The sequence below is a fragment of the Lynx rufus genome, unplaced genomic scaffold, assembly GCF_022079265.1.
Source record: "Lynx rufus isolate CCGP_SWC_20201006 ecotype Redwood Valley unplaced genomic scaffold, mLynRuf1.p SCAF_8, whole genome shotgun sequence".
Lineage (NCBI taxonomy): Eukaryota > Metazoa > Chordata > Mammalia > Carnivora > Felidae > Lynx > Lynx rufus.
The window spans coordinates 51,341,005-51,354,047 of NW_025814896.1; the positions used below are offsets into that span (position 1 = coordinate 51,341,005).

Sequence of the window (13,043 nt, forward strand, 5' to 3'; positions counted from 1 at the left end):
GTGGTCATGGATAACATGTAAATGAGTGAGCCTGGCTGTGTTCCAGTAAATCTTTATTTATATCAACAGGCAATGAGCTGGACTATAGTTTGTTCATCTGATTTAGGTTAAAAGTTTGTCGAGACTGAGTGGTTTTGAATGCAAAAAACATAGAATTAAAAAAATAAATCCTCAATTGTGAGATTTTGTTTTTTCTTTATTGTTGGTAGGTGAACATTATACCAGTGATTGCCAAAGCAGATACAATTTCTAAAGCTGAATTACAGAAGTTTAAGATCAAGCTCATGAGTGAATTGGTTAGCAGTGGTGTCCAGATATACCAATTCCCAACAGATGATGAAACTATTGCTAAAATCAATGCTTCAATGAATGTAAGCTCCTAGTTGAATGTTAATTCTGTTTTACATGTGAAAAGAGTAATGTATAAATGACATTCCTACTAACACACTTTCACTTGCGTCTTCTCAAAAGACTTCACACAAGGTGAATTTTCAAATGTTCAGTATAGAAAAATGTTTTATTTTCTAGAGTTGGGAAAAATATAAAGAGAATATATTTTTGAGCATATTTTCTTTCCTCTACTTTTACCTAAATAGAATGATACATTGGTGAGGCTGGGGTTCTCCTTTTGTGGCACTATACTTCCTAATTGCCTTAGGAAGATGCCTTTCTATCCTGTCTTTAACAACATGTGAAGTCTTTATACTCTCCCTTGGAATGCTTTAGAATCTTAAAACCTTTAACGATATGTTTCTAATCTGGTATTTAAGCTCATTCTCCCTTATGGTGTTACATGTACATATTAAACATTCATATAACTTTTAATTTAATATAACCAAATATGGCTAATTTCTTTGTGTTACTTTCTCCAAGCTACTAAATTTCTTAAATATCTGGTTATATTTTGAAGGGTCATGGGTTTTGGAGTTATATAGACTTAACCATATGTTCTTCTGGGAGTTATTAACCTCCCTGAGACTATTAACTTACCTACATAATTGGGTTAATACCTATTGTATGCGTTGTTGTGAGGAGACAGTCCTTGTTCACTGCCTAACACATTGACATTCAGTAACCCTGCAGGCTATTTCTCCTTTTCCTTTTCTGATTTTTTCATTCAGATACTTTAAATATATAAAAAGCTGACTATGTAAATGAAGTGATCTCAATACCTATGTGTTATATTGTCTTCCGATCCAATTTTATTTTTTGTGCCCACTTGGAATAATTTTCCAGAAAGGCCCAATTAAGACACTGTCAGTTATTAAATATTAAACAAAACACTTAATACATTTTATATTAGACTTTTCCCCTATAGTATTCCTCAGTTTCAGACAGACCAGTCTATTCACTGTTTCCTAAATCTAACTATTTATGTCTTTGTTCAAAATCTTCCCCTTGCCAAAGTTAGTTCTTACTCTCCTTGATCCATCTCTGGTTTAGGTTGTATCTTCTTGCTTACAATAATCCCTCACTCTTCTAAGTTTATGTAGCATTTATTGCATTTACCATTAGTTTTGGACTTAAATATTGCTTCATATTATCATATATCTGTGCACACACTAAATATAGACATATGTTTTAGTTATGTATTTTGTGTGTGTGTGAGTATATGTACTTGTGCAATTTCCTAAACATTGTTTTTTAGAACCAAGATAATGTTGAGGGAAATTATACTAATACTAGAATTTTTTTTGTATTCCTATTACATAATACCTTGCATGTGGGGGATGCTCAATAAATAATTTTCTTTATAGGGCCTAAAATTTACTCTTAGAGAACAATTGGCACATATTCACTGCCAAGTTTTAAAATTGGAGGCATAGCAGGTCATTTGATTTTAATAACTTCATTATTTAGTAAATTTTCTCTAATCTGTTATTTTTATAAAACTTGTCTTAGTTAGGCATGTATCACAGTAATGTGAGATATGATTGATATCATGGTTCCTTTCCAGGGACATTTGCCATTTGCTGTTGTAGGAAGTATGGATGAGGTAAAAGTTGGAAATAAGATGGTCAAAGCTCGCCAATACCCTTGGGGTGTTGTACAAGGTAAATGAGATGAATGATGACTAGGAATATGTATGTCACCTAACAGTCTGAAAGTAGCATTCAGTATATTCTGAGGTATTATTTATTTTGGGTTATGATTTGTTTATCAGGAGTGTGGAATGTGTTTTATTTTAGCCAACTCTGTAGAGGCTGGCAGAGCTTCTCTATTTTCTGCATGATCCCACACACATTTCGTGTCTGGTGTGCCAAGACATTCAGATGGTAGAAAGCACTGGTCAGGTCCTTTGAACAGAATTTGAGGGTAAACACTAGTGTTTGAACATGATACATAAACTAATTACTAGGTAATTCTAGGCACAGTAAACCATCTTGTACATTTATATATTTTCACTCATCAAAGTATTACTATTTCTAAAACAAACTAGTCAGGCAATTAAGAAACTTTAGGATTTATCTAGCATTATAATGAATAAGTAATTAGTACTATCTGGTTCATTTACTTGTGGTGCTAATTAATGGGGAATGGATTACCTCTACTAGTACTGATTTCCCAGTGCTGCTTCTTTTTTAAATTGACAAATTTGTAATTAATAAAAATATTGACAAAACTTAACATTTTTAATGTGTAAAAAAATATACAAATAGTAATTGTACTTAAAACTATTCGTTTCAGTAACACATTTATTTGTAGTCTTTGAGCCACTGTAAACAGATGAAGGACCATGTAAGGAGGACTCAGTGTACTTATTCATTAATTCTGTATCATGTCAAACATAGCATCATAAATGTGACATTGTATAAAAAGAATTTGATAATTATAGCATGTATAGGTGGTATCTTGAGTACTTCGAAGTTTTAGTAAAATAATGTTACAGACTCTTTTTAAGCACTTTGTGAAATGTCCTGAGGATGGTTTTGTAAATTGCTAACAAAATATTAGTGAAATAACTGGAGCATATGGTAATATAACGTAATGTATTTCTTTCCTGTTTATCTATTGCCTACTAAATTTAAAGCAATCTCCCAGTCTGTTAATTTACATGCCTGTAATTCAGTGTATATAATTCAAGAGTTTCTTCCTTGGTTATTTATATAAAATAGTTGTAGGTAACTGATCATTTTACTGTTATTTCAAATGTGTTTTTATACATTCATTCATTCAACAAATGCTAACTGTGTGCCAGGAATTAAAAATTGGTGTTGCTGTTTTCTTGTTTTTCGGACTAGTGGAAAATGAAAACCACTGTGACTTTGTAAAGCTCCGAGAAATGCTTATTTGTACAAACATGGAGGATCTGAGAGAACAGACCCATACTAGGCATTATGAACTTTACAGGCGTTGCAAACTGGAGGAAATGGGCTTTACAGATGTGGGTCCAGAGAATAAGCCGCTCAGGTAAGGGGGGGGGTGGATTTCTCTGAGAAGCCAACCAAAGAGGAAGTTAGAACTATACTATGTTATATACCCAGGATGTTGGAGAATGTGGTTTTCAGAAATCAGGCAAACCATGAAGTAGAATCATTTCCTAATGATTAATTATTGTGCTTCTCAGATTAGTTGAGGCCTTCTTGCTTTTGAAGGGTCTCTAAGACCTCATCTGACTTGAAGTATTTAAGAAAGAACATGGGGCAAAAGCCCACTATCTCAGTACATGCTGAAATGAATAACTAAAGGAAAGAACTCTCATTATTTGGTTCTATGTTTGTATTTTTCTGAAAAAGATGAAAGTATATTTATCCTTTCTTCTAAAAGAAAGTTAGAATGTGCATCAGGGTAAAACAAACAAAAAAAACACTTGGTTTTCCTCCTGATGAAAGTTTGGAATGACTTAAACTTAGGGAACTATCTTGTAAAGGAAAAATAAACGTGCTTGCAGGAAGTCAGAGATTAGACTTGTTTCTTAAAATATTTCAGTATAGTTATAAGAATTTTAGAGCCTGATGACCTTCTTGCTCAGTGATTATAGCATTCAATGTTATAGTAAACTTGCTGGGTAATTTTATATGCTGCCACATTCCTCACTTTTTTTTTTCTTATTAAGATATGTAAACATGAAACTCTAATCCTTAACCTACTACATCAAATTTGATTTGATGTAGCATTCCAGAACAGTTTTTGCATGGAGGAAAGCATGAGATCTTTAAGACAAACACTCTTTAAAACTCTGTTATGGGACTAAGGATTCCTTTTCCATTTCATTATTTGCATTTCTGTCATTTCCCTGGCTGTTCCTATTTGCACTAGAGTAAACACAAAAGGAAGGAGGAAGAGAATGTTAAATCAATGCTGCTATTGCATATGACCTTTGGGAAGATTTAATAGATGAGGTTAAATTTTCAATTTTTTTTCTATCTATGGATTTAATTACTGTTTTAGCTTTAGTAGCATGATAAATTAAGAATTATATGTACTTAACCCCTCTCACCAATTTCAGGCATGCTGTGCTTCTGGTTATGGGTCAGTTCTGATAAAATTATTTTCTCTATTGAAGATCTGGCTTTGCCACTGTTTCCCAGATGAGACTTTACTTCTTATTCTTTAAAGTCTAAGGGTCAATTCAGAGGTCTCATTGGGGCGCCTGGGTGGTTCAGTCACCAAGTTGGTGGTTCAGTCAATCAAATTTGACTCTTGATTTCAGCTCAGATCATGATCTCAGTGTTGTGAGATCAAGCCTCACATCAGGCTCCTTGCTAAGCATGGAGCCTGCTCAGGATTCTTTCTCTCCCCCTTTCTTTGCCCCTCTCCCACTTGCATACACATTCTCTCTCTCTCTCTCTCTCTCTCTCTCTCTCTCTCAAAGTACATAAATAAACATGAAAAAAATTCAGAGGTCTCAATGTACATTACTAAGACATGGATCCTGAGTGAGAGCAAGTGGGACAGCATTGAAATACTCTGAAAAGAGGGATTCAGGTTGTCTGGTGGGTCAGTCATCAGGCATCTGTGAAAGATTAAGAAAGACAGGTTCAGAATTTCCAGGGATGGGCCAAAGGATCTACGTTTAAGTTAAAATTATCATTCAGTCATTTAGTAGATATTTACTCTTTGTCTCCCATCTGCCCCACACAGTGCTAGTCAATGGATATGTATGCACTGTGGGATTAAACAGAAACCCTGCCTTACAGAGTTTCTGGGGTAGAGGTGGGAGGAGGGTACTCTGGCCCTGTGTGGAAAATAGAGTCAGGATGACTGCTGTAGTAGTCCTGGTGAGACCAGAGAGGCTTGGATTAGGGTGGTAATGTAGAGGTGGTCAGAAACACATTACGACATCTAATTTGAAGGTAAAGTTAATAGGACTCATTGATGTTTCAGATATGGGATGTAGAGGACAGAGGAATCAAGGATAACTCTAGTCACTGTGGTTGACCTGAGAAATGGCTGAATGGTGGTGATGTTTACTAATATGAGCAAGGCTGGGGAAAGGGTCAATTTTAGGAGTTATGGTTGATAATTGAGAGGTTTGGGACATGTTAAATTTAAATTGCTTATTAAATATTACAGTGAAGAGTTTCAGTAGGTTCTTGCATAAATGAATCTAGTGCTTAGAGAGAAGTTAATGCTGAGATAATAATTTGGGAATCAACAGTGATTAACATTATGTAAAATCATAAATATTGTAAAGGTGTTTACTCTCTGCAAGGCTCTGGGCTAAGTGCTGGGGATATAATACTGAATAAGATCCTGTAGACATGGCTGCCATGGAGTTTACATTCTTGTAGGGGAGGCCAAAATCAATAACTAATTCCACAATCACAGTTGTGAAATACACACTAAGGGAGAGATGTTATATTGGGGGGGTATCCTGATTTAATGTGGAAAATTAGAGACTTTCTTGAGGCAGTTACTGTTTTGAGCTAATAATTTGGGGAAATAAGAGAAAGACATGAAAAGACTGTGTAAGCAGAGAGAATAACATTTTGAAGGCTGTAGGAAGGTCAGTGTAGCTGGAGGACAGACAAGTTGGGGGGTATAAGATTGAGAGAAGAGGTATATAGGAGTCAAACTGGGGAGGACCTGGTAAGGATTTGGGCTTTGTCCCAAGGGAAAGGCAAAACCATTCAAGGAGTTATATCATATTTGCATTTGAAATATCACTTTTAGCTATAATGCAAAGAAGGTATTAAAGGGGTATGCAAAGCTACTTTGGAGAGACCAGTGGGAGAGTAAAAGCAATGAAAATAGAACTAGATGTGCTTGCAAGGTATCTAGAAGATGAAATTGAAAGAACTTAGTGATTGTTTGGGTGTAATGAGGTAAAGAAGCAGGAGATGTCAGAAGATGCTAAAAAAAAGACTTCTGGTTTCCTAGTATTATGGTTTCATTGGCTAGGCAGATGGTTGTTGCTTTCATTGAGATAGTTATCTCTGGAAGAACTGGCTTTTTTTGTGGAGCAGCAGTGATGGCCATGATGGAGATCAAAAGCTTGGTTTGGGACCTGCTGACATGAGTTTCCCCTCAAACATCCAAATAACAATGTTGATAGGCACTTTGGGTACTTCTCTGGAGCTCAGAGGAGAGGGCTGGGCCAAAGGAATAAACTTAAGAGTTATCAGCATTTAGATGTTTAATTGAATGTATGGGTGTGGATGAGATTGCCTGGAGAGAGAAGTATATCTGGAAAGCAAGGTACCTTGGAAACAGACTTGAGTCACTCTAATATTTTTCAGCCAGAGAAGCAGATAGAAGAGATTGAGGAGGCTTGGGCAGGAAAGCCAGCAGTGTCATGTCTTGGCAGCCAAATGTAGAGGGTTTCAGGAAGGAAGAGGTCAGCTGTGTTGAAGCTGAGGATCAAGTTCTTGCTGTAGAAGTATAGCAGTGTAATACAATCCAATTGCTTCCTTTACAGCTCTTTGAAAATGAAAACCACTCCGTCTAAAAGAAAAAAGGGCAATAGTTGGAAGACTACATTGGCCAAGACTTACAGATTCAAAGGGAAGGCTTAGAACAGGTAGAAACCAGTTTCATTCTATACTGGAAGTGGAGTGAATGAATTGAAACCATTTCCAGACTTTTAATTCTCTGCTTGACAATTTATAGCCCAGGAGAGGGTGTCCAAAGGCCTACCTTAGGACGTCTTGCCTCGTCTTGGCCAGAGTGGGCATGAATCTAATTAATTGTCCCATCATACGATATCCCCAGTGGGGAGAGGTAGCTCTCCAAAAGGTAATCAGGTAACAATACCAAAAGGAGGTATAGATAGATGGTGGGCAGTCGGAATCAAAGAGTGCTTAGAACATCTTTTTTTTTTTTTTTTTTTTTGAGCATATCTTCAGTCTGGGAAACATCCGCTCACAAATCAGAAGAAGAATGGAAAATTGGCAAAGGAGGTTCTTCAATTTATGCCAGATTTTAGATTGGATAGGGAACAAGCAAGAAAAGATGGGGAACTAGATCTCAGTGTAAGGAAGACCTCTGCCTGCATGGGTCCTCTGCCATCCTTAAGAGAGAAGAAATTTCTTACTGGATTTCTTGAGTCAGGCATGGCAGATGTTTCTTCTCTTGGTGTTTTCTCATTTGTGAATGAATTATTTGATAAAGCTTCTATAATTCAGTATAGCCTGATGTCTTAGGAAGGTTTTACAGCTTCAAGAAGTTATATTCTATTTTCTGGGCAATGTTTTCCATTTAATTTGGGGTATATGTAAAAATAGTCACTGTGATTTGGTTGGCATATGAAATCCATCCCTATTATATCTATCAATAAAAAATAGTTCTATGAACCTGTTAGGATGACTTTTATTCTTCACTGCCATACCGTCAGCTTGTTTTCCACTTACATTTTATTGTGAACAGTTATGCTGAGTCATAGTTAGCATCCTAATCTCCCAACACTGTTCAGGTGCTTGTCATGAGGTCCCAGTAAATGGCATTATACTCTCCTCTAGTCTTAATTAACTGATCTTTAGTTATTTAAGCTAGATCAGACATGCTTATAAAGCTCCTTAAATCCCCAAGTTATTTTAGATTAACATAACCACTCTTATTCCCCAAATTAATCATCTTTAACATTAGAGAATGGAAGGGGCCTATAGATTTGAGGGACCTATAGTTTTGAAAAGAAGATTTTTGTAGTATTTTAGAGTTGCTTAAGTGTTTGGCATGATTTTTTGTGTTATAAAATTTGTGTCTTTGGAATTCTCAAGAAATAAATAACTTTTGCATTTAGTCTACAGCAGAAATGGAGAAAGTTCAGCAGGTTTATTAGAACTAGAACTGTATGTGAAACAAATCCCAAGTGAAGGGACTGCAGTGATTTTCTTGATGAAAATGAATTTCTGAGAATTTTTTTTCTTCTTTGGTTTTCAACAGTGATACTTTAAGTATAGTAATATGTTGCGTTGAATATTCACAGCAAGCTACTTTTATATTAGAAAAAGCAAGAATTTTATATTAAAATAGCAAGAAAACTATTTTTTCATTTTCATTTAATGAATAAATCCATGATAGTAAACAGTGGTTGTCTTAGTTTTACAACACTAATAAATCATTCCCTTACAGATTTTCTAAGAGTTTCTTTGTGACTTTTTGAAAGATAGTGCAGGTTTCTTTACTTACAGTTGGCTTTTGGTTGTCAAAGTTGAAAAACCATATGACATGGTGGAAAATATGCAGGAGTAGTACATTTTTATCTTTAAAAAAACCCAAAAATCTGACCTGGTTCAATTTCCAACTTTCTACTTACCAACTGTGTTGCTTTGGGCAGATTACTTTACCTTTCTGAGCTTTAGTTTTCTTATCTGTAAAACAGAGTATTAGTGCTTGATCTTCACAGATGGTATGGAAATTAGATAGATATGGGAATTACCAGAAAATTACCTTGCTGTTAGCAGCTATTCAACAAATGTTAGGTCTTTTCTCTTTACCAGGTAGATTTATTTTCCTCCTAAGCAACTCAAGTGCTTATGTATAAACAGATAATGAGAATTTTGAAAACAGTTTAAAATTCATTTAAATTCCACATATTATTTAAATCAAGTTTGTCATCAAAGACTATCAAATCCAATATGGGGCTGGTGAAATGTAGTGAGGTTTCTGACAATAGTGAAGGTAGCCTGATAGATTTAGAGGCTTCTTTAAAATAAGACCAAAACAGGGAGGAGCCAAGATTACGGAACAGCATGGAAGTCTTTTTGCATCTCACATCCATGAAATACAGCCAGATCAACACTAAACCATCCTGCACACCTAGAAAACTAATTGGAGGATTAACACAACAATCTGCACAACCTGAGCCACAGAACTCAGCAGGAATTGACCCCATAAGAAAGAGCAGAAAGAAACAACAGCCAGAGACTTAATCAACACAGATAAAAGCAAGATGTCTGAACCAGAATTTAGAATCACGATAGTAAGAATACTAGCTGGGGTCAAAAATAGATTAGAATCCCTCCCTGAAGAGATAAAAGAAGTAAAAACTAGTCAGGATGAAATTAAAAAAATGTCATTACTGAGCTGCAATCTCGAGTGCCACGGTGGCAAGGATGGATGAGGCAGAACGGCGAATCAATGATATAGAGGACAAACTTATGGAGAATGATGAAGCAGAAAAAAAGAGTGAGACTAAGGCAATGAGCACGATTTAAGAATTAGAGAAATCAGTGACTCATTAAAAAGGAAAAAGATCAGAATCATAGGGGTCCCAGAAGATAAAGAGAGAGAAAAAGGGGTAGAAGGGTTATGTGAGCAAATCATAGCGGAAAACTTTGCTAACCTGGGGAAAGACACAGAAATCAAAACCCAGGAAGCACAGAAGACTCCCATCAGATTCAACAAAAACTGACCATCAACAAGGCATATCATAGTCAAATTCACAAAATACTCAGGAAAGGAGAGGATCATGAAAGCATCAAGGGAAAAAAATCCTTAACCTAGAAGGGAAGACAGATCAGGTTTGCAGCAGACCTATCCACAGAAACTTGGCAGGCCAGAAAGGAGTGGCAGAATATATTCAATGTGCTGAATTGGAAAAATATGCAGCTAAAAATTCTTTATCCATCAAGGCTGTCATTCAAAATAGAAGGAAAGATTAAAAGTTTCCCAAACAACAGTTAAAGGAATTTGTGATCACTAAACCAGCCCTGAAAGAAATTTTAAGGGGGACTCTCTGAGGGGAGAAAAGACAAAAAAAATACCAGAAGCAACAAAGATTAGAAAGGACCAGAGAACACCACCAGAAACTCCAACTCTACAAGAAACACAATAGCAATAAACTCGTATCTTTCAGTACTCACTCTAAATGTCAATAGATTAAATGTTCCAATCAAAAGACATAAGGTAACAGACTGGATAAGAAAACAAGATCCATCTGTATGCTGTTTACAAGAGACCCACTTTAGACCTAAAGACACCTTCAGATTGAAAGTAAGGGGATGGAGTACCATCTAGCTAATGGTCAACAAAAGAAAGCCGGAGTAGCCATACTTATATCAGACAATCTAGACTTCAAAATAAAGACTGTAACAAGAGATGAAGAAGGGAATTATATCATAATTAAGGGGTCTATCCACCAAGAAGACCTAACAATTGTAAACATGTATGCTGCAAATGTGGGAGCACCCAAATATAAAAATCAATTAATCACAAACATAAAGAAACTCATTGATAATAATACTATGATAGTAGGGGACTTCAACACTTCACTTACAGCAATGGACAGATCATCTAAATAGAAAATCAACAAGGAAGCAATGACTTTGAATGACACACTAGACCAGATGGACCTAACAGATATATTCAGAACATTTCATCCTAAATCAGCAGAATGTATATTCTTCTTCAGTGCACATGGAACGTTCTCCAGAATAGATCACATACTGGGACACAAATGAGCCCTCAACAAGTACAAAAAGATTGAGATCATACTGTGCATATTTTCAGACCATAACACTGAAACTCAAAATCAACCACAAGAAAAACTTTGGAAAGATAGCAAATACTTGGAGACTAAAGAACATCCTACTAAAGAATGAATGGGCTAACCAAGAAGTTAAAGAGGAAATTAAAAAGTACATGGAAGCCAATAAAAATGATAACACCACAGCCCAAAACCTCTGGGATGCAGCAAAGGTGGTCATAAGGGGGAAGTATATAGCAATCCAGGCCTTCCTAAAGAAGGAAGAAAGCTCTCAGATACACAACCTAACCTTAAACCTTAAAGAGCTGGAAAAAGAACAGCAACTAAAGCCCCAAACCAGAAGAAGACAGGAAATAATAAAGATTAAAGCAGAAATCAATGCTATTGAAGCCAAAAAATCAGTAGAACAGATCAATGAAACCAGAAGCTGGTTCTTTGAAAGAATTAACAAAATTGATAAGCTCCTAGCCAGTTTGATCAAAAAGAAAAAGGAAAGGACCCGAATAAATAAAATCAAGAATGAAAGAAGAGAGATCACAACCAACACAACAGGAATAAAAACAATAAGAGAATATTATGAGCAATTATATGCCAACAAAATGGGCAATCTGGAAGAAATGGACAAATTCCTAGAAACATATAAACTACCAAAACTGAAACAGGAAAAAATAAAAAATTTGAACAGATCCAAACCAGTAAAGAAATTGAATTAGTAATAAAAACATCCCCCCAAACAAGAGTCTAGGGCCAGATGGCTTTCCAGGGGAATTCTACCAAACATTTAAGGAAGAGTTAACACCTATATTCTCTTGAAGCTGTTCCAAAAAAATAGAAATGAAAGGAAAACTTCCAAACTCTTTCTATGAAGCCAGCATTACCTTGATTCCAGAACCAGACAGAGACCCCACTAAAAAGGAGAACTATAGACCAATTTCCCTCATGAACATGGGTGCAGAAATCCTCAACAAGATATTAGCCAACTGGATCCACCAATACATTAAAGAAATTATTCACCACAACCAAGTGGGATTTATACCTGGGATGCAGGGCTGGTTCAATATCCACAAAACAATGTGATTTATCACATCAATAAAAGAAAGAACAAGAACCACATGATCCTCTCAATAGCTGCAGAGACAGCATTTGACAAAATACAACATCTTTTCTTGATAAAAACTCTGAAGAAAGTAGGGATAGAAGGATTATACCTTGAGATCATAAGAGACATATGTGAAAGACCCAACACTAATATCATCCTCAATGGGGAAAAACGGAGAGCTTTTCCCCTAAGGTCAGGAACACAACAGGGATATCCACTCTCGTCACAGTGATTCAACATAGAATTGGAAGTCTTAGCCTCAGCCATCAGACAACACAAAGAAATAAAAGCATCCAGATCGGCCAGGATGAGGTCAAACTTTCACTCTTCGCAGATGACATGATACTGTATACAGAAAACCCAAAAGATTCCACCAAAAAACTGCTAGAAGTGATCCATGAATTCAGCAAAGTGGCAGGATATAAAATCAATGCACAGAAATCAGTTGCATTCCTATATACCAACAGTGAAGCAACAGAAAGAGAAATCAAGGGATCAGTCCCAATTGCACCAAAAACCATAAAATACCCAGGAAGAAATCTAACCAAAGAGGTGAAAAGTCTATACACTGAAAACTATGGAAAGCTTATGAAAGAAATTGAAGAAGATACCAAAAAATGGAAAAATATTCCATGCTCCTGGATAGGAAGAACAAATACTGTTAAAATGTCAATACTACCCAAAGCAATCTACATATTCAATGCAATACCTATCAAAATAACACCAGCAGTCTTCACAGAGCTGGAACAAACAATCCAAAAATTTGAATGGAACCAGAAAAGACCCCAAATAGCCAAAGTAATCTTGAAGAAGAAAACTAAAGCAGGAGGCATCATAATCGCAGACTTCAAGTTGTATTACAAAGCTGTAATCATCAAGACAGTATGGTATTGGCACAAGAACAGACACTCAGATCAGTGAAACAGAATAGAGAACCCAGAAATGGACCCACAAACATATGGCCAACTAGTCTTTGACAAAGCAGGAAAATATCCAATGGAATAAAGACAGTCTCTTCAGCAAGTGGTGCTCGGAAAACTGGACAGCAACATGCAGAAAAATGAACCTGGACCA

At 36.0% G+C, this 13,043-nt stretch overlaps 1 protein-coding gene across 3 annotated transcripts in view; it reads left to right on the forward strand.

The window, feature by feature from the left end:
* The window catches only part of SEPTIN10 (septin 10), a 66,263-nt gene that overhangs the window by 41,346 nt on the left and 11,874 nt on the right, over positions 1-13,043 (forward strand). For all 3 annotated transcript variants that reach the window (XM_047069239.1, XM_047069237.1, XM_047069238.1), the window contains exons 6-8: positions 210-371; positions 1,958-2,054; positions 3,243-3,411. In XM_047069239.1, the coding sequence (XP_046925195.1) occupies positions 210-371; positions 1,958-2,054; positions 3,243-3,411 (428 nt within the window). The remainder of the gene's footprint in view (positions 1-209; positions 372-1,957; positions 2,055-3,242; positions 3,412-13,043) is intronic.